The sequence below is a fragment of the Hypanus sabinus genome, chromosome 14, assembly GCF_030144855.1.
Source record: "Hypanus sabinus isolate sHypSab1 chromosome 14, sHypSab1.hap1, whole genome shotgun sequence".
In the NCBI taxonomy this organism is placed as follows: domain Eukaryota; kingdom Metazoa; phylum Chordata; class Chondrichthyes; order Myliobatiformes; family Dasyatidae; genus Hypanus; species Hypanus sabinus.
The window spans coordinates 81,008,221-81,029,790 of record NC_082719.1 but is presented as its reverse complement, the minus strand read 5'-3'; the positions used below and the strand labels follow the sequence as shown (position 1 = coordinate 81,029,790).

Genomic DNA, 21,570 nt, shown 5'->3' with positions numbered 1-21,570 from the left:
ATTGAAACATACAGTGAAATACGTTGTTTGTGTCAAATTAAATGAGCAAGGGTTGTGCTGAGTAGCATCCATTTAACCATATAACAACTACAACACTGAGACAGGCCATCTTGGCCCTTCTAGTCCGTGCCAAACGCTTACTCTCACCTAGTCCCACTGGCCCACACTCAGCCCATAACCCTCCATTCCTTTCCTGTCCATATACCTATCCAATTTTACTTTAAATGACAATACCAAACCTGCCTCTACCACTTCTACTGGAAGTTTGTTCCACACAGCTACTACTCTCTGAGTAAAGAAATTCCCCCTTGTGTTACCCCGAAACTTTTGCCCCCTAACTCTCAACTCATTTCCTCTTGTTTGAATCTCCCCTACTCTCAATGGAAAACGCCTATCCACGTCAACTCTATCTATCCCCCTCATAGTTTTAAATACCTCTATCAAATCCCCCCTCAACCTTCTATGCTCCAAAGAATAAAGACCTAACTTGTTCAATCTTTCCCTGTAACTTAGGTGATGAAACCCAGGTAACATTCTAATAAATCTTCTTTGTTCTCTTTCTATTTTGTTGACATCTTTCCTATAATTCAGAAAGCATCAAAATGCTCCTGGTTCCAACATACCATGCCTGCAACTCACTAACCCTAGCTGTATGTCTTTGGACCGTGGGAGGAAACTGGAGCACTTGGAGGAAACTCGCATGATGACAGGGAAAGAATGCAAACTTCGCAGCAGCAGGAATCGAACCCAATTGTGGGTCATTGCCACTGTAATAGCACTACACTAACCACCTGATGTGGATATCTAAACTGGTATGAATTAAAATTAGAAGCAAAAGCAGCAAGCTGGAAATACTCCGTGAACCAGGCAGTGCCTGTGGAGGGAGAAACAGAGTTAATATTTCAGATCAATGACCTTACACCAAAAGTTGCATTTTCTGAAACAAGTGAGAAATAAGATTCTGCAGATTTTCTGAAACGTGATTGGTATGAATTAAATTGTGTTATGTGATATAGTGGATAGCTTCCTTGTGTTGAGATAATGGCAGACATGAATGAATTACTTTGATTTAGAACAGAGGTGTTCTACCTTGAAATTTAGCAACACAGAAAATAGATGTTATTAAGCTGACCTTGTTTGCCTGCATATCTCTCAGAATTTTACTAAATATACTGTATAGGAAAATTGGTAAATTTGCTTATTATTGTCACATGGGGTGGTAAGACTGATAGGATCGCATTATTCTGGAGGAGGAGTGCAGCTTCAGTAGTTGTGCTGCTTATTGCTACAGTTTCCTTATCGTGATTCATTTCACTTCCTTCTTCCTGACTCGCAAGTACATTGTGTATCTCCCTCTCTCAATGTATGTGCAAATTTTAGTTCACTAAGCCTCCCTCCTTTCATGCTCTTCTTTCCCATATGAAAGACACATAATCAAATTCAAGTACAAGTTTATTGTTGTCTGACTGTACATATTTTCAACCAAAAAAACACTGTTCCTCAGGACCACAGAAAACCCACAAGACATATATCACACAGCACATAAACTAAAATATTACCACAAATAAGTTAATAAAATATACTTTAAAGTGCACATAATGAGCAGCACAGGTGGACAATGAACAGTACAGTCAACAGTAACTAGCTCGCTGTGCTAGTAATGAGAACACAGTGGTGGCAAGGTATTCATTAATCTCACAGCCTGAGGGAAGAAGCTGTACCCCCTTCCCAGAAGCAGAGGGTCAAAAGTATTGTGTGTTGGGTGGTAGGGATCCACAACAGTGCTTCAGGTCCTTCATATACAATGCTCCTGGAGTGATCCTCTTTGTTTTTTTTCACTATCCTCATAGGTTTTTGTGGCTGTCTCACATAATGATGCAGCCAGACAAGGACACTCTCACTGGTGCTCATTAACACCGTTATGTATATCAGCAGGGACAAGTTGCACAGGTGGGTGCAAGGGTATGAACAGGTACAGATTGGCTTAAGAAAACTGGTCTTTTACCAGTGCAAATCTTTTCTTTATTTTGTGTTTCCAGGCTAATTAATATACCTTGCTTCTAGTTGTGTGCGTGGGGTTGCAAAGGCAAGTAGGTGCCATTGCTGATATCTGTAGGTGTGCTTTGTGCTGGTCAGAAGACCTTGGTCCTAGTGGAACAGGGGTGGTGAACCCTTTTGAGAGCGTTGGCAAAAACCTTCTAAAAAATTCTCTTGTGTGCCATGACAATTTTCAGAAGAGATTATAATTGATTAATGACTTAGTAACAATAATTTTAGAGGTTTTTAAGGAAACGGGATAAGCCCTGCTGCTTATTTATGTGTATTTGCTGCTTTACTCTCATAGAAAGTATAACGAAATGAAATGAAATCAAGTTTGATTATCATTCAGCCATACATGGATACAGACAAATGAGAGAGTATTCCTCTGGGGTCAAGGTGCAAAAACTTATATGTACATTCAAAAAGGTGAGAAAGCAAAATAAAGAACACAGTCATGCTAGAAAACACATTTTTAGTCCAAGAGTCCGAGTGACAAGTCCCACAAATTGATGGCTTCTGGCAGTGTAGTCTTTAGTTCCACTGATCCAACACTGGAAGGCAGCAGTGACGGGACATGCCCCAAACGAGCACGGACGTCACACTACGCCGCTTCAGGCGTCTCCTCAACTGGACTGCAGCAGCAGGCAAGTCTACGGCTTGAGGCCGAGTTCTCACTCCAGCTAAAGTGACGCTACTACCTTGCCGCCTGTCTCACCACCAAACAAGGGGACCAGGCCTATGGCAATCAATGCCAAACAGGGTCTTGCAATCACAAAAGAACTGACCAAGACAGTCACTCACGGTTTCACCACACGCCAACTTCTGTGCCTTCGAGTAGCAGGCAGCAACCTGTGACTCTCCTCCCGCAGCCTGATGGCCCGAGTCTTCTCCTGTGGCCTGCCAGCCGGCTGGCTTCTACTTCTCTGACCCGCCGGCTAGCTCCTTTGACACCCCGGTGAGGAGGGAAGACCAGACAAGACAGCAGCCTAAGTCTGATGAAACCTTGTATTACGATTTCCGAAGCTCCTATTTTCTACTATTCCTGTAAGATAGAGAAAGGCCATTTGGCCCATCATAAACATGCAAAATTCTGCAGATGCTGGAAATCAAAAGCAACACATATAAAATGCTGGAGGAACTCAACCGATCAGGCAGCATCTATAAAAATGAATAAATGTCAACATTTTGGGCCGAGACCCTTCTTCATGACGGGAAGGAAGGGGGAAGAAGCCAAAGTAAAAAGTTGGGGGATGGGAAAGGAGGCTAGCTAGAAGGTGATAGGAGAAGCCAGGTGTTTAGGACAAGTTCAATATCATAATTCATTTGTTTTTGTGTATCACACGTTTTTGTCCTATGTATTGTTGCATTAAGTGATCCTGCAGTATCAAAACTGCTATGACTACTAAAAATATAGTTCTGTAAAACACACTGCTTTTAAAAAAAAACAAAACTGACTGATCTTAGTATGGTATAAATTATTACATGCTTGACAGTGAAATAATCCACAGATAGAGTTCAGCCAATGAGAAAAAGTCGTCTCTGTTTCTGAGATAATGTGGACCGCTATTCTGGATGCCTGCCCTGTAGTGCATTGGTTGTCATCCAGTATCCTTTATCTTATGAACAGTCAGAGTTAGGAGAAAGAAAATAAATTCCAATATGCATATGAATCCAGATGGTTTTAGATTCTGCTTTTTACTCTCATAAAGTGAGACAATTGCCAGTATTTTCCTCAGAGTTAGTCCAATTCCATTACCGTAACTTTGCCAGTAAAAGAGATTTCAGCTACGCTTTGCTAAAGCTATGCCATCTTCAAAGTAGTACCAGTGCAATGAAATACAAGAATGTTATTATTCTGAGTCGTTGACATACAGCTAAAAGATGTGACAAATAATTCAACAGATTTTTCCTTGGTGTACTGTGTAATAGTTTGATCTGTATGAACAGTTATGCAGGTCAAGTTTTTCACTGTATTTTGGAATGTGACAATAAAAAAACAATAGCAAGTTCACAGTGAAGAAATAACCGACTACCCTGCAAATAAATTGAATATAGGTAAAACAAAATAATTAAGTATCATTGTTGGCAGTGAATGAGTTTATATGATTATGTAAAGGCAGAGATGGTCTAACATTTGATTGTATTTAGTTTCAATGTACAATGGACAATCAGTCATTTAACTTACATGGTTCAGCTTAGAATTTGTTAACTTAATATTTGTTACTAGATTTTATGCTCAAGGAAGAGATAGCTAATTGTTAAGAGAAGCTCAATGAAATCAAACTGTCAAAAAGGTTTCACAAAAGAAAAGTAATGTTTGGCAAATTCGCTAAAGTTATTCGAAGATGTAACAACTAGAATTAATAAAGTGGACCCTGTAGATTTAGTGCATTTTGATTTCCAAATGGCATTTGATAAGGCAACGTTTAAAAGGTTGCAGCATGGATGAAAACTCACAGTTTATGTGACAAGCGTTTCAAAGTGTGTTGAAAACTGATTACAATACAACATCCCAATTCAACACAATGCCGGACATGAAAGTTACCCCTCTTCCAGGTGAACAGTCACTGTTAGTAACAAAAGGACTCTGCATGGAGTTACCCTCGGTAAGGTGGGTAAAGCCATCTCAGGCTGAGTACTCGGGGAGTGTGCACGCCAGATCGCTGATGTCTTCAACACATTACTCATCCGAGCTTGCTGTCTCCACATGCTTCAAATTAGCCATCATCATCCCTATACCAAAGAATTCTACACCTTCCGAATGAAATGACTATTGCCCGGTGGCACGGACACCAATCATCATGAGGCGCTTTGAATGTCTGAAAATGACACACATCAAAGACTCCATTCCTGTTACACTGGACATTCAACAATATGCTTACCGACGGAACCACTGTACAATAGAAGCCAAACCGTCTGTCATCTACCTGGCCCTGATACACCTGGAAAACAAGGATACTTATCTCAGAATGCTGCTTCTGGATTTTAGTTTGGCATTCAACACTAGTGTCCCACAGACCTTGGTGAATGAACTCCTGCTCCTCGGTCTAAATACATCACTATGCAACTTGGGTGCTGGACTTCCGAACCAACAGACCCCAGATGGTTAAGGTGCACAACCGCCCCTCCCTCCCCATTATCCTCAATGCGGTGCCCGCAGAGCCGTGTGCTGATCCCACTACTGTACTCACTGCTCTCACATGACTGCATGACCAGACACACGAGTAATCACATTGTCAAGTTCACCCATGACCCAACAGTGGTGAGGCTCATCACCAATGATAATGTGTTGGCCTACAGAGAAGAGGTATAAGAGTTCAAGGCCTGGTGCAGGCAAATAACCTCTACTTCAAAGTCAACCAGTCAAAGGAGATGGTTATAGACTTGAGAAGAACACCCCTTTACATTTTGGCACAGCAGTCGAAACTATGAGCAGTTTCAAACTCCTGGGAGTGCACATCTTGTACAACCTCTCATGGTCCCAGAATACATCCTCTACAGTGAAAAATGCTCACTAATACCTCTGCTTTCTGAGGAGAAGAGGCTGAAGAAAGCTGGGCTACTTACATCTATATGCATGTCATTCTCCAGATGCATCGCTGCACGGTACAGAGGCTGCACTGTGGCGGGCAGGAATGCTCTGGGGGGGTGTGCATAGTAATTAGATCTGCATCAGTGGTAATGGCCTTCCCTCATTAAGGATAAAAACACAGAAAGGTGCTGGAAAAGGGACAGTAACGTCATGAAGGATCCCACCCATAGTGCTCATGGGCTATCTGTCCCATTCCCATCAGGGAGGAGGCTACATAGCATCCATGCCAGGGTCAAGCAGTAAGACTGATTAACACCTCCACCCACTAACCCACCCCTGCATGCCCTCAACCACCATTACTTTGTTATTTCCTGTCAATCATCTTATGTACAGACACTCCAATGCCTAGCGACACTTTATGGACATCAATGTATATAAGCTCTCTTTATGTATTTATATTATCATGTTTTTTTCAATATATATTGTGTTCCTGATATTAATGTGTGTTGTTTTTTGTGCTGCATCGGATCTAGAGTAACAATTATTTCACTCTCCTTTACTGGAAAGGACATGAATCAATCTTGAATCTCACAAACTTTGATGGGTTGCATCACGATCTGGTATAGCAATATGAACGTGCAGGAACATTAGCTGCAGAGGGTAGTGGACTCTATTAAACACATCACAGGCTCATGCCCCTGACCATCAGAAGCATCTACAGGAGACACTGCCTCAAGAAGGCAACATCAGTCATCAAAGATCCCCATCATGCAGACTGTGCCATCTTCCCAAAGCCACTATCAACCTGAGCGTACAGCAGCCTGAAGTCCCACACCATTGGTTTCAAAAACAGCTATTTCCCTTCAACCATTTAGTTCTTAAATGAACCTGTGTACAGTTTAGTAACACTATGACCATCTTGCACTAAAACAGACCTGTTTTTAATTATGCCCTCTCTTGTACAAATTGTATATCATTTATGTTAGTTTTACTTGTGAATATTGCTTATATAATACTATGCACCTGTAATGATGCTGCAAATAAGTTTGTCAATTCACCTGTGCATAGGACAATAAATTCCACTTTTAAGTTCCTGAGGGACAGTGATAGGGTAGATGTCGAGAGGGTTTTGCTGAGTGAGTGTGTCTCAAATCAGTGGGTATAATTACAAAATCAGGGAGGGATCCTTTCAGACTGAGATGTGTAGGAACTTCTTCTTACAGTGTAATTTCTTACAGAAATTCTTCTGAATTTCTTTACCCTGGAGGGCTGCGAGTATAGATCATTTGGGGTATTTAAATAGAAAGTGGATACATCTTGGAAAGAGCAAGAAATGAAAAATATGGGGAACTGGCACAGAAGAGTAAGTGAGGGCTGGGACAAATTATTGATTGGTGGGAGGGGCCACTGTGGGGGGGCAGTTTGAGAAGGCCTTCTTCAGCTTTTATTATTCTTGAGTACATATGTTCTTACCTCTGGCTGCAATAACAGCCTTTATTAAATTTTAATATCACTGACTTTGAGCAGACCAGCTAGAGTTTTGTCCTCATAGACTACCCAAAAGTCACTTGCAGAATTAGTGCATGACGTACCCAATTGGACGTAGAGTTGTTCAGCTGATCTTACAGCAGAGCAGTGCGGTAGGGTAGTAGTTAGTGCATCACTTTACTGTAAGATCTGGGTTCGTACTCTACCACTATCTGTAACAAGTGTGTACATTCTTGCCGTGAACACATGGGTTTTCTCCCACAGTTAGCTTTAGAGAGTTGTGGGAATGCTATGTTGGCACCAGAAGCTTGGCAACACCAGCACAATACTGGCTGATTTAATTTGATGCAAATATTACACTTCACTGTACTGCATATTCCGATGTACATTTGACAAATAGAACTATTCTTAATCTTAGGGAGCCACTAAGACCATAAGACATAGGAGAAGAATTAGACTATTCAGCCTATCTACTCTGCTCCACCATTCCATACTAGTCCATATAAATGCCAGGTTTTTGTGTAGTTCACACTTATCAGGCTCATGACTCTCTGAGCAGTCCATTCTTCTGCAGAATGGTTACCGGCAATAGGATTTTTTGTTCTATTTCTCTTCTCCCATTCTCTTCTCTGCATTTGGGCTGATTACCAGAAAGCCAAATCTCTTGCAGTAGCACATTCCCCTGATACCTGCAGATTTGGAATGTAATGTGCTGAAATTTTAATTTTCACTCTCTCATTGATTATCATTTTCTCACATGCCTACTTCCTTTAAACGTGTTCGAGTGTCAGCATCAGCACAGCAAGTCCACCCTCAGAGTCTGAGATCCAAGTGGCCAACAGGATCCCAGCGAGTAATGAATCAAGCTCAAACTCCAAGCTGTTAGAACATAGAACACAGACCAGTGCAGCACTGTACAGGTTCCTCGGCCCTCAGTGTTATCCAGACCTTTTTTAACCTATTCCAAGATCAATATAACCCTTATTTCCCACCCCCCCAAAAGATGTTTTTCTTTCAAGAATCTTTTAAATGCCCCTAGTGTATCTGGCTGTCCCTCACCCTGGCAGTGTTTTCTATACTTACTGCTCTGTGCAAAATAAAACTCCCCCCCCCCCCAAACTTTCCTCCTTAAAGTGATGTCATTTCACGCTGGGAAAAAGACACTAGCTGTCCACTCTATTTATTACTCTCACCATCTTATCCACCTGGATCTCGAGCCTCCTGACTTTATAAACAAGCCTACCATCGGAAATCTGTTTGAGTGTCTTACTAAAATCTATATACTCCACATCCACCACCCACCGTCATCTGCTTACACTCCAAAGAGAAAAAACACTGGGTCATTGAAACTTTCTTCATAACATAGGTTTTCTAACGGAGACAGCATCCTAGTGTATTTCCTCTGCACTCTCCCTATATTAAGTTTATATTAACTTTATTCAGTTCTGGAATATCGTTAGAATTATTCAGCAACTTCTAGAACTTGAACTTGAATATTAGGGTTGTACAATTTGAAAAGTAAATTTTAATGAGAAAGGAATAAAGATAAATAAAGTTATAAAAGAGAAATAAGCTCATGTAACACAAGCTGGAACTTATCTGCTGTACTGAGTATTTGCTAAGTTGTTAGATGTGCTGTTCAGCTAAGATAAGCAATGTACATTTAATCTGTTTAATTGATTTAAGGATGTCTTAGATAGGTTCAAGGACAAACCCGGTATCCCGGGAAATAATCATTCCTCATTCAAATATGACAAAAGAACTGTTTGATTTGATCTTTTGAAACAAAGCACTTTGTGAGGACATATTTGTGCACTTTATTTCCCTGGTAACATTCATTGCTTTTCAAATACATTTGCTACATGTTTCTGGACTTTGGGACTCATAAATTATATTATTGTTATCAAGAAAACTGAATTGTTCAAAGGTATTATTGTGAATTATTTCTTATAAATGATCGGATAAGACATTTTTTCTTTGTAGAAACTGTCTAAACAACAACTTTAACGAAAGACCAGATGAAAGTTCTTCTTTGATTTAGATCTTTCAATGGTATGACATAAATACTTCGTATTCTGTTCCTTTTATCCTGATTGCATTTATTTAATAATATATTAAGGCTTCTCTATCAATTTATTTGAAAATAAACTTTTACAATGATTACACTGATTATGTGCATAGAAATCTTTGATATATCACAATGTAAATAAGTTAAAATGTATTTATATCATATGTATAAATCTATATTTGGATAGTATTTGTTTCATGCCTTGCTAGTTAATGGCATACAAAATGTATGTATCGAGTCTTATTCTGTTTCAAAGTAACACAGAACACAGAATAAGCTATTAAGCTACTTCTGTATCAACTTTTTGCTAGTGTACTTAGTTCCACTCCCCCAAATTTTTCCAATGACCGTGTAAATATTTTCCCTCCGATTTCCCTTTGACAGTTGCTGTTTAATCTACTTCTATCATACTTTCAGGCAGTTCATGCCAGTAAAACACTTTCCTCATATCATATGTGATTCATTTGCCTTGCATATTAAGTCTGTGCCATCATTAATAACCTATCTCCCACTGGAAAAGAAAGTAACATGTGTGTTCTGTCAGACCCTTTCATGATTTCATACACCTCTATCAAATCCCCATTTTATCTTAAAATTTGCAGATACTGAAAATGCGGAATAATTTTAAAAAAAGCTGAAACTCATCAGCAGATCAGGCAGCATCTGACGAGAGAGAAACAAGCCTAATGTTTCATGTGTGGGACTGTTCAGACTTTTCTGGTGACTAGAAAGTAACCTAAATGTTCTGTGGTCTTCACAGAACAGAAGATGCGAATTCCTGGTCCCTTTCTCCCCTTGTAAAGTTTTGATAGCAAATGTGGTATCTAGAATTGAACACAATTCCCCTTGCTTGAATTACACCAATATTTCACAAAGCTCTCACGCGACTTCCTTTATTTTATAAATAAAGCAAAAGGTCCCCTTCACTTTAAAAAAAAATCTCAAATTATTCTGGAATGTTAAGCATACATAACGTGAAATATCTCTCTTCCTAGAGCCTCCTCAAATTCCACCGTTCAGTTTGGACTGCCGCTCCTCTTTTTCCTACCAAAATAAATCACTCTGAAATTATCGCTATTACATTTCAGGAGCCCTGTGTCTGCCCATTTCAGCCAGTTTTCCTGTCACTATCCTTCTCATTCCATTTCTTGGGTGTGTCATTCAAAAATTTTGAATATATTCTTGTATGCTGAAATCCTGTTCTTTTAATACATATCAAAAGATCAGCAGGAGAACCAACACTGTTGCTGAAGGGTCAATTTTTTGATTACTATTTTTACAATAATAAACTTCTTAATAAGACATGGTAATACATTGGGTTAAACAGTGGCTTTTGATCTCAAAGGCTTTGGTTCAAATCCAGCACAGGCTGATGGAATGAAAGTCTCCTCTGTTTGCTAGTTTTAAAGTCCTCTGTGAAATGAACTTGAGCAATCTCATTCCAGGTCCCAATGGACATGACTCCACAGCAAAAATAAAAATCCCTAATTCGGCATGAGTTGAAATGAATGGTCATTCTCAGTTAGAGAGGCCCAGCTGGCTGCTGTGGGAAATATATAAACATAACTTTTGAGTGCTTAGAGGTGCCTTTCTGAGGGGTGTTGTTGGGGTAGAATACAAGAACTTTACTTTGCATTAAACTTTTGCTCGACAGACAGGGTGTTGACAATGACTGCCCATAATAGTTAGTGTATCACTCTCGAGCCTGAACTTCTCCATATTTTAACAAACATAAAAGTTCTCAAAGAAAGATAGATCACCCGAATAAGTCAAATATAAAATAAGTTAAAAAATATCTGTGTTAGACTGAGTAACTAACACGTGCAACATATTTGGCTAGGTAAAGATTTTTCGCATACTTAGCACAACCTACAACCCTGACAAGTAGACACACTGCCCAGGATTTTCTCACTTAATTACACCCGGCACATCGTTAGTGAGACGGGAAATTTTCCCACTAGGATGTACCCTAACTCAGCTGCTTTTTAAATTATTTACAAAACACCTTCATAGAATCTGCATGAAATATGTGGCAAATTGATTCTTTGATCATCTGTGTCAGTTCTTTGCAGTTTGAAATTGAGAACATGATGGTTCTTTCAATACGAATTCAGAACATTGGGTAAAATGGATGTTTTGTGCACAAATCGCTGCTTTGACACATGTGAGAGAAAGTAGATTGGATCGTATCTTTTTGAAATGGTTTTACAGTACATGCTCCTATATAGGTTGCGGCCATATTTCATTAAGAGTTTGCAGAGATTTGGTTTGTCACTTAAAACACTTGAAAACCTCTATAGATGCACTGTGGAGAGCATTCTGACAGTCTGCATCTCCGTCTGGTGTAGGGAGGCTACTGCACAGGACTGAAAGAAGCTACAGAAAGTTGTAAAATTAGTCAACACAAAGTACACTGCAGATGCTGTGGTCAAATCAAGGTGTACAAAAAAGTTGGATGAACTTAGCAGGTCGGGGAGCATCGGTTGAAAGAAGCAGTCCTTTTTTCTGCTTCGTTCAACGGATGCTGCCCAACCTGCTGAGTTCATCCAGCTTTTTTGTACGTCTTGTAAAATTAGTCAGCTCCATCTTGGCTACTAGCCTCCGTAGTATCTAAGACATCTTCAAGGAGCAGTGCCTCAGAAAGGCGACATTCATCCAGGGTGCACCCTCTTTTCGTTACTACTGTCAGGAAGGAGATCCAGAAATCCAAAGGCACACACTCAGCTATTCAGAAACAGCTTCTTCCTGTCTGCCATCCAATTTCTAAATGGACATTGAACTCATGAACACTACCTCCCTTTTTATTATTTCTGTTTTTGCACTATTTTTAAATTAACTCCTTAATATACATATATTTACTGTAATTCAATTATTTATTTGTTTCTGTATTTACTGTGTTTTGCATTGTACTGCTGCCACTAAGTTAACAAATTTTACGACATACGCCAGTGATATTAAACCTGATTCTGATTTATCATAGCTCTACAGCAGTTTGCCCAAGAACTCCCAGAAGTGTCAGAAACATCACAGGAAATGCCCTCACGACCATTAAGCACATCTACAAAGACTGCTGCCTAAAGGAAGCCGCATCAATCATCAAGAAACCCCACCATCCAGAAGCTCTCTTCTCACTGCTTCCATTGGGAAGGAGGTACAGGAGCCTTAATCCCACACCACCAGGTTCAGGAACAGTTAAATATGCACCTCTCAACCATCCAGATCCTGAACCAGCGTGGATGACTTCTCTCACCTCCACTGAATTGATTCCACAACCTATGGATTCACTTTCAATGACTCTACAACTCATATTCTCAGTAAGTATGTACTTATTTATTCATTTATTTGTTTTTCTTTGTCATCTTTTGCACAGTTGCTTGCTTGACAGTCTTTGCTTGTGTGTAGTTTTTCATCATTATATTGCATGGCTTTGTCCTACTCTGAATGCCCGTAAGAAAATGAATCTCAGAGTAGTATATGGTGACATTGATGTACCTTGATAATAAATTTACTTTGTAATTTGAACTGTTGAACTTTGAAGATTGCTCAGTGCTTGAAGGAATGACTCTTGAAATGACTTCTATATTCTTTAGTTACAAGGACACTTTGAGCAGAAAATTAAGCTCTATGTGGAGAGATATTTAGGAGGGAAAAATCAGCATTCACTTCCGTGACCTTCCTATCCCCACTGCACTCAACACCCTTCTACAAATAACTTTACTCCTCTGCAAATTAACATGTATGTCAATGTTTTGGTCTCTTGCCCATATAAAGATTTAACATATTTGGCAAACTGTTAACAATGGAAGATATAAAGCAAATCTCAATCCCAGCCTATATCAATCTATACAGATGTGCTTTTTTGTTTTTGAACAGCTACTGATTAATCTTTAGAAGATGATTTGTTTGAAAATATACTGGGTGTGAAAAAGATATATGTTATCAGGAGGGCTAGTTGGTATTGGGGAACGTATATATGTTGAAAGAATGTCCTTTAGTCAGTGGGATACATGCAAATCAGGTGGCAATGGAGTATATATGAAGCAACTAATAAGCATCTAAAATTGTGCCAAACATTTGCAAATTCTTGTAGAAAACTGTCAAAGAATTCGCTTTTAGAGCTCATGCTGATATCTCCTTTCATAGATAAAAATGAAAATCAACAAACATATATTCATAGAACATTGAATATAAAAATCTACAGCATATTACAGGCCCTTCTGCCCACAATGTTGTGCCGACCATGTAACCTATTCTAGAAACTTCCTAGAATTACCCTATTGCATGGCTCTACTTACCTATCTAAGAGTCTCTTTGAAGACCCTATTGTATCCACCTCCACTACCATTGGTGGCAGTGCATTCCATACACACACACCCTCTCTGAGTGAAAAACTTGCCCCTAACATTTCCCCTGTACCTTCTTCCAAGCACCAGAAAACTATGCCCCCTCATGTTTGCCATTTTAGCCCTGGGAAAAAGCTTCTAGCTATCCATATGATCAATGCTTCTTGCCATCTCCTACACTTCTGTCAAGTCACCTCTCATTCTCTGTCATTCCAAGGGGAAAAGGCCAAGTTCACTCAACCTATTCTCATAAGGCACACTCTCCAATCCAGGCAACATCCTTGTAAATCTGCTCTTCACCCCTTCTATAGTATCCACATCCTTCCTGTAGTGAGGTGACCAGAACTGAACACAGTATTCCAAGTGGGGCCTGACCAAGGTCTTATATAGCTGCAACATTACCTCTCGGCTCCTAAACTTAATCCCATGATTGATGAAGGCCAATACACCATATGCCTTCTTAACCACAGAGTCAAACTTTGGAGCAGCTTTGAGTGTCCTTTGGACTCAGATCCAAGATCCCTCTGATCCTCCACACTGCCAAGAGTCTTACCATTAATACTATATTCTGTCATCATATTTGACCTACCAAAATGAACCACCTCACACTTCTCTGGGTTGAAACCAATTTGCCACTTCTCAGCCCAGTTTTGCATCCTATCAATGTCACACTGTAACATCTGTCAGTCCTCCACACTATCCACAACACCTTCAAACTTTGTGTCATCAGCACATTTACTAACCCATCCCTCAACTTTTTCATCCAGACCATTTATGAAAATCACAAAGTATAGGAGTCCCAGAACAGATCCCTGAGGCACACCACTGGTCACCGGCCTCCATGCAGAATATGACCTGTCTACAATCACTCTTTGCCTTCTGTGGGCAAGCCAGTTCTGGATCCACAAATGAATATCCCCTTAGATCCCTGCCTCCTTACTTTCTCAAAAAGCCTTCCATGGGGTAGCTTGTCAAATGCTTTGCTGAAATGTATATACACTACATCTACTGCTCTATTTTCATCGATGTGTTCAGTCACATCCTCAAAAAATTCAATCGGGCTTGTAAGGCACAACCTGCCTTTCACAAAGCCATGCTGATTATTCCTAATCATATTATGCCTCTCCAAATGTTCATAAATCCTGCCTCTCAGGATCTTCTCCATCAAATTAATGACCACTGAGGTAAGATTCACTGGTCTATAATTTCCTGGGCTATCTCTACTCCCTTTCTTGAATAATGGAACAACATCCATTACCCTCCAATCCTCCAGAATCTCTCCCATCACCATTGATGATGCAAAAATCATCGCCAGAGGCTCAGCAATCTCCTTCCTTGTCTCCTACAGTAGCCTGGGGTACATCTCATCTGGTCTCGGTGACTTATCCAACTTGATGCTTTCCAAAAGCTCTTGCACATTCTCTTTCTTAATATCTACATGCTCAAGATTTTCAGTCCACTGTAAGTCTTCCCTACGGTCACCAAGATCTTTTCTGTAGTGAATGCTGAAGCAAAGCACTCATTAAGTACCTCTGCTATCTCCTGTGATTCCATACACTTTTCCACTTGATTGGTATTATTCTCTCATGTCTTATCCTCTTGCTCTTCACATACTTGTAAAATGCCCTGGGGTTTTCCTTAACCCTGTCCACCAGGGCCTTCTCATGGCTCCTTCTGGCTCTCCTAATTTCATTCTTAAGCTCCTTCCTGCTCGCCTTATAATCTTCTAGATCTCTATCATTACCTTGCTTTTTGAAACTTTCATAATCTTTTCTTCTTGACTAGATTTACATGCAGCCTTTATACACTCTGGTTCCTGTACCCTATCATCCTTTCCCTGTCTCATTGGAACATACCTATGCAGAACTCCATGCAAATATCCCCTGAATATTTGCCATAGTTCTTCTGTACATTATCCTGAGAGTATCTGTTCCCAATTTATTCTTCCAAGCCCCTGTCTGATAGGCTCATATTTCCCCTTTCTCCAATTAAACGCTTTCCTAACTTGTCTGTTCCTATCTCTCTCGAATGTTATGGTAAAGGAGATAGAATTATGATCACTATCTCCAAAATGCCCTTTCACTGAGAGATCTGACACCTGACCAGGTTCATTTCCCAGTACCAGATCAAGTACAGCCTCTCCTCTTGTAGGCTTATCTACATATTGTGTCAAGAAACCTTCTTGAACACACCTAACAAACTCTACTAAATCTATACTCCTCGTGCTAGGGACATGCCAATCTATATTTGAGAAATTAAAATCTCCCACCACGACAACCCTGTTATTATTACACATTTCCAGAATCTGTCTCCCTATCTGCTTCTCAATGTCCCTGTTACTATTGGGTGGTCTATAGTAGAGTTATTGAGTACTTTCTTTTCCTAACTTCCACCACAGAGACTCCGTAGACAATCCCTTCATGTCTTCCTCCTTTTCTGCAGCTATGACACTATCTCTGATCAGCAGTGCCACGTCCCCACCTCTTTTACCTCTCTCCCTGTCCTTTCGGAAACATCTAAAGCCTGGCATTTGAAGTAACCATTCCTGCCCTGAGCCATCCAAGTCTCTATAATGACCACAACATCATAGCTCCGAGTACTGATCCATGCTCTAAGCTCATCTTGCTTTGTTCATAATACTCCTTGAATTAAAGTAGATACATCTCAAACCATAGGTCTGAGCATGTCCCTTCTCTATTACCTGCCTATCCTCCCTCTCACATTGTCTCCAATCTTTCTCTATTTGTGAGCCAACTACCTCTTCCTCCGTCTCTTCAATTGGGTCTCACCCCCCAGCAATTCTAGTTTAAACTCTCCCCAATAGCCTTAGCAAAACTACCCGTCAGGATATTTGTGCCCCGGGAATTCAAGTGCAACCTATCCTTTTTGTACAGGTAACACCAGCCCCAAAAGAAGTCCCAGTGAACCAGAACTCTAAATTGCTGCCCCCTGCTCCAATCTCTCAGCCATGCATTTATCCTCCACCTCATTCTATTGCTATACTTACTGTCACGTGGCACAGACAGTAATTCTGAGATTACTACCCTTGTGGCCCTGCTTCTCAACTTCCTTCCTAACTCCCTGTAGTCTGCTTTCAGGACCTCTTCCCTCTTCCTGCCTATGTCATTGGTACCAATATGTATCACAGCCTCTGGCTGTTCTCTTTCCCAGTTCAAGATATTGTGGGCATGATCAGAAACATCCTGGACCCTGGCACCTGGCAGGTAAACTACCATTTGTGCTTCTTTCCTGCATCCACAAAATCACCTGCCTGAACCCCTAACTATTGAGTCCCCTATCACTACTGCCATCCTCTTTCTTTCCCTACCCTTCTGAGCCACAGGGCCAGACTCTGTGCCAGAGGCATGGCCACTGTTGCTTCCCTCGGGCAGGCCATTCTGCTCCCCCAACAGTACTCAAACAGGAGTACTTATTGTCAAGGGGGACAGCCACAGGGCTGCTCTCTAGTCTCTGACTCCTGCCCTTCTCTCTCTTTACTATTACCCTCTTATCTGTCTCCTGAGACCCCGGTGTCTATAGCTCTTCTCTATCAGCTCCTCACTTTCCCTGACCAGATGAACATTATCAAGCTGTATCTCCAGTTCCCTAACATGGTCCCTAAGGAGCTTCAGCTCGATGCAACTGATGCAGATGTGACCATCTGGGAGGCTGACTCCCAGACTTGCCACATCTGAAACCGAGCACGGAACACCAGCCTCACACATATTCTTCCTGTCTGTGTTCTACACAGTTAACTTACCGTTATCCCTGAAGCCCCCTTGAGGCAAAGCCTTCCTCCTCTGTCTCCCTCTAGTCTGTTGCCCGCTCCTCTGCGCCCGCTCTGTAAATCTGTCTTCTTTTAAACTCTTATTGCTGTTCTCACTGGCCGATATCCATGCACTTGTGCTGTCATGCCTGGATCAAACCGCTGAAGAAATAATCATCTCCCTATCTAATCTTCTCACTGTTCTCACTGGCTGACGTCCACATGTTTGCACTGTCGTGCGTCAATCATCTCGCTAAATAAGTTCCTCCAGCATCTGGATTTCCAACATTTGCAGAATTCCTTGTGTTCATGAAAATCATATTCAGTTGTCTACAAGCAAATATATATTGCACGAAAATGAAATATCCTAAAAAGCCATTCTGTCTGCCATATAGGCATCCGTTAGTCTCAAGAGACCATGGATTTGAGCCTTTCTTTTCTTTTTCCAATATTTTTATTAGTTTCTACATAGAAGAATATAGAGTACAAGAAAGTATATATAAAAGGTCAAAAAAGATAAAAAGACTACCAATTACATTATATCTGTTCATAATAACAATTTCATTACCCCGTATTCATGTAAGTTAATTAATAGCTATATTGAAGTATACTAATTTATTAGAAAAAAAAGAATCTAACCCCTACCAAGACCAAAGCTGTTTATTAAGGAGAAAAAAAGGTAAAATACCTTCTCATATAATAAAAATTAGTAATAGTCAACTTCATTCGTTTAAACAACGTATTGAAGGTTTTGAAAATAATTCAGAAAAGGTCCCCACAATGTTTGAAAGTCTCTATGAGATTCAGAAATTGAACAACGACTCTTCTCTAAATCTAAACATGTTGTGTTTTACTATTTATTGTTATGTTTATTATTTAGTGTTGCGTTTCTTATGTTACGATTGCACTGCTCCTGGGAAACGCTGTCTCATTCTGCCCTGCAGAGCTGATGTACGGTTAGAATGACAATAACGTTTTTGAATCTTGAATCTTGAATCTTGACATAATGTCGCATAACCATTGAGCATGAGTAGGAGGAAAAACATCTTTCCTTTTAATCAAAAGCATCCTCCTAGCTATAAGAGAGCTAAAGGCCAAAATATGTAAATCAGATGCTTTCAGCTTAATATTTTGTCTGCAACAATACCGAATAAGGCCATCAGAGGGTTAGGCTTAAAAATGACTTTAAAATCTAAGGAAAAATTTTGAAAAACTTCCTTTCAATATTTTTCAAGATTTGGACGTCCAAAACATATGAATTAATGAAGCTTCTCCAATATTGCATCTATCACAGTAGGGAGATATATCCAAATAAAAATGAGATAGCTTATCCTTAGTCATATGAGCTCTATGTATCATCTTAAATTGTATGATGGAATGACGAGCACATAGCAATGAATTATTAACCAGTTTAAAAATTTCATCCCAAGTTTCCTCAGATATCAGTGTCTGTAAATCTCATTTCCAGAGATTCTTAATTTTGTCGAAAGGAACATTCCTCATCTCCAGTAACATACCATAAATATTAGATATTGAATCATTATGAAAAAGTGTCAAACTAAAAATTACATCTAGTAAGCTTATCTGAGCTTATAGGAAATGTGCATAATTGAGACCTTAAAAAGTCTCTGATTTGTATATATTTAAAAAAGTGAGTTTTGGGTAGACTATATTTAGCTGACAATTGCACAGATGAAAGAAGGTTTCTTCCAACAAACAGATCCCAAAAACATTTAATACCCAACCTATCCTAGTCTTTAAAAACTAAATCAGTCATGAAAGGTTTAAAAAATTAGAATAAATGGGACTTGAAAGGGAAAATCTCAATAAACGAGAGTGTTTTCTAAATTGTATCCAGATCCTCAGAGTATGTTTAAATTATCAGTTAGTTTACTTACAGGTAAAGGAAGTGAGGATGCAAGAAGAGAAATAATAGAAAATTTATTAACAGAGTTAGCTTCTAAAGAGACCCATACTGGACAATCTACATCATTAATATAATAAAGCCAGAATGTAAGATATTGTATATTGACTGCCCAGTCATAAACCTAAAATTAGGTAAGGCTAAACCTCCAGACTTTTTAGATTTTTGAAGATGAACTTTATTTAAATGAGGATGTTTATTTTTCCACATATAAGAGGATAAAATAGAATCAAGAGAGTCAAAATAGGATTTAGGAATAAAAACAGGTAAAACCTGAAAAAGATATATAAACTAAGGTAGAATATTTATTTTAATAGAATTAATTCTTCCAATCAACGATATTGAAAGAGGTGACCAATTTAATGATATCCATTTTACATGATTCAATAAAGTAAGAAAGTTTTCTTTAAACAGATGTTCATAGTTCTTGGTGATTGTTACACCCAAATAAGTAAAGTCATTCCTTACAACTTTAGAAGGGAGATTAAGTATTAATTGATACCAAATTATTTAAAGGAAATAATTCACTCTTACATAGGTTCAATTTATATCCCGAAAACTGGCTAAAATGGGAGAGCAAAGAAATTACACAAGGTAACGAGGTCTCAACATTAGAGATAAACAGCAATATATCATCAGCGTGAAGCGAGATTTTGTGAGTAATACCTCTCCTTAAAATACCACAGGTATCATTAGATTCTCAAAAGGAAATGGCTAGAGGTTCTAAAGCTAAATCAAAGAGCAAAGGGCTCAATGGACAGCCTTGTCTAGTTTTTCAATGAAGTTTAAATGGTTTGGAATTTCGTAAATTAGTAACAACCGGAGCAGAAGGAGATAGATAAAGTAATTTAATCCATTGAATAAAATCTGGTCCAAAATTAAATTTTTCTAAGGTTTAAATAAATAATTCCATCCAACCCGATCGAAGACCTTCTCAGCATCTAAGGATATCACACATTCCAATATATCATGGATGGGAGAGTAAATAACATTTAATACATGGGGTATATTAAAATTGGAATGTCAGTTTTTAATAAATCCAGTCTGATCATCAGAAATAATAGAAGGTAGATTATTTTCAATCCTATGAGCCAGAAGTTTAGAAAGGATTTTAGCATCAACATTGAGTAATGAAATTGCCTGTATGAAAAGCATTCAGTTGGGTCCTTGTTCTTCTTTAGGATAAGCAAAATAGAGGCTTCATAGAAAGATTGAGGCAAGCTACCCGATTTGACAGAATTCAGAAAGACTAAATGTAACTGCAGTATAATTAATGAAGAAAAAACCTTATAAAATTCTCCAGAAAATCCATCTGCACCTGGAGCCTTCCGCAAATGTAGTGAACATATAGCCTTGACAATTTCCTCAAAAGAAATGGGTTAATCCTTCTGTTTACAATTATCTGCAGAACGTGCTGAGAAGGATATTTAATTGATCTAGAAAATTATTCATTACAGTATTATCTTTAGGGGAATCAGAACTATAAAGTTTTGAATAGAATTCTCTGAAGGTATCATTTATTTCAGAGTAATCAGTTGTCTTATCACCATTAGTTTTGCTAATTTCTTTAAGTTGTTGTTTAACGACAGAAGTTTTTAATAGGTTGGACAATACTTTGCCTGATTTATCTCCATGAATGTAAAATCGAGATTTATCTTTCAGAAGTTGAGTTTCAATTATATATGTTAACAAAAGATCATATTTAGTTTAACTTCAACACATCTTTTATACAGAACATGATCTGGAGCTATAGCATATATTTGATCTAATTGTTTCAATTGATAGGCTAATTCAATTCTGTCTTTATTAGCTTTTATTCTTAACACGCTCAGTAAAAGAAATAATTTGTCCTCTAATATAGGCCTTGAAAGTATCCCATAGAATAAGATTAGAAGTCTCTTCATCTTTATTCTCTTCAAAAAACAAAATAATATGCCTCTCTAGAAATTTTAAAAATTCCTTATCAGATAACAAAGTTGTATTGAAATGCCAAATTCTGTTTGTTTGAGGAAGACCAGGGATATTTAAAGATAGAAATCCAGGAACATGATCTGAAACAGCAATCTCTTTATATTCACATGAATGAACTGATGAAATCATCTGACTAACAATAAAAAAAAATCAATCCTGGAATATATATGATGAACATGGGGAAAAAAATGTCTACCCCCATCTAAAGGATGTAAGAAACATCAAATATCAACAATACCACACTTCAATAAAAAAGATCGAATAAGCAAAGCTGATTTATTAAGAGACGCTGGTTTAGAAGATGATTGGTCTAAAATTGGGTCTAGCTAGCAGTTAAAAGGGAGAGAGAAACTGGGGAATTATAGACCGGTTAGTCTGACATTGGTGGTGGGGAAAATGCTAGAGTCGGTTATCAAAGAAGTGATAACAGCACATTTG

At 38.9% G+C, this 21,570-nt stretch overlaps 1 protein-coding gene across 4 annotated transcripts in view; it reads left to right on the top strand.

Moving 5' to 3' along the window:
* The window catches only part of LOC132404917 (uncharacterized), a 299,452-nt gene that overhangs the window by 197,950 nt on the left and 79,932 nt on the right, over positions 1-21,570 (top strand). For all 4 annotated transcript variants that reach the window (XR_009515706.1, XR_009515707.1, XR_009515708.1 and 1 more), the window contains one exon: positions 12,109-12,442. Coding sequence is in view for 1 of the 4 variants with exons in the window: in XM_059989521.1 (XP_059845504.1) it covers positions 12,109-12,442 (334 nt within the window). In the remaining 3 variants the exon portion in view is untranslated. The remainder of the gene's footprint in view (positions 1-12,108; positions 12,443-21,570) is intronic.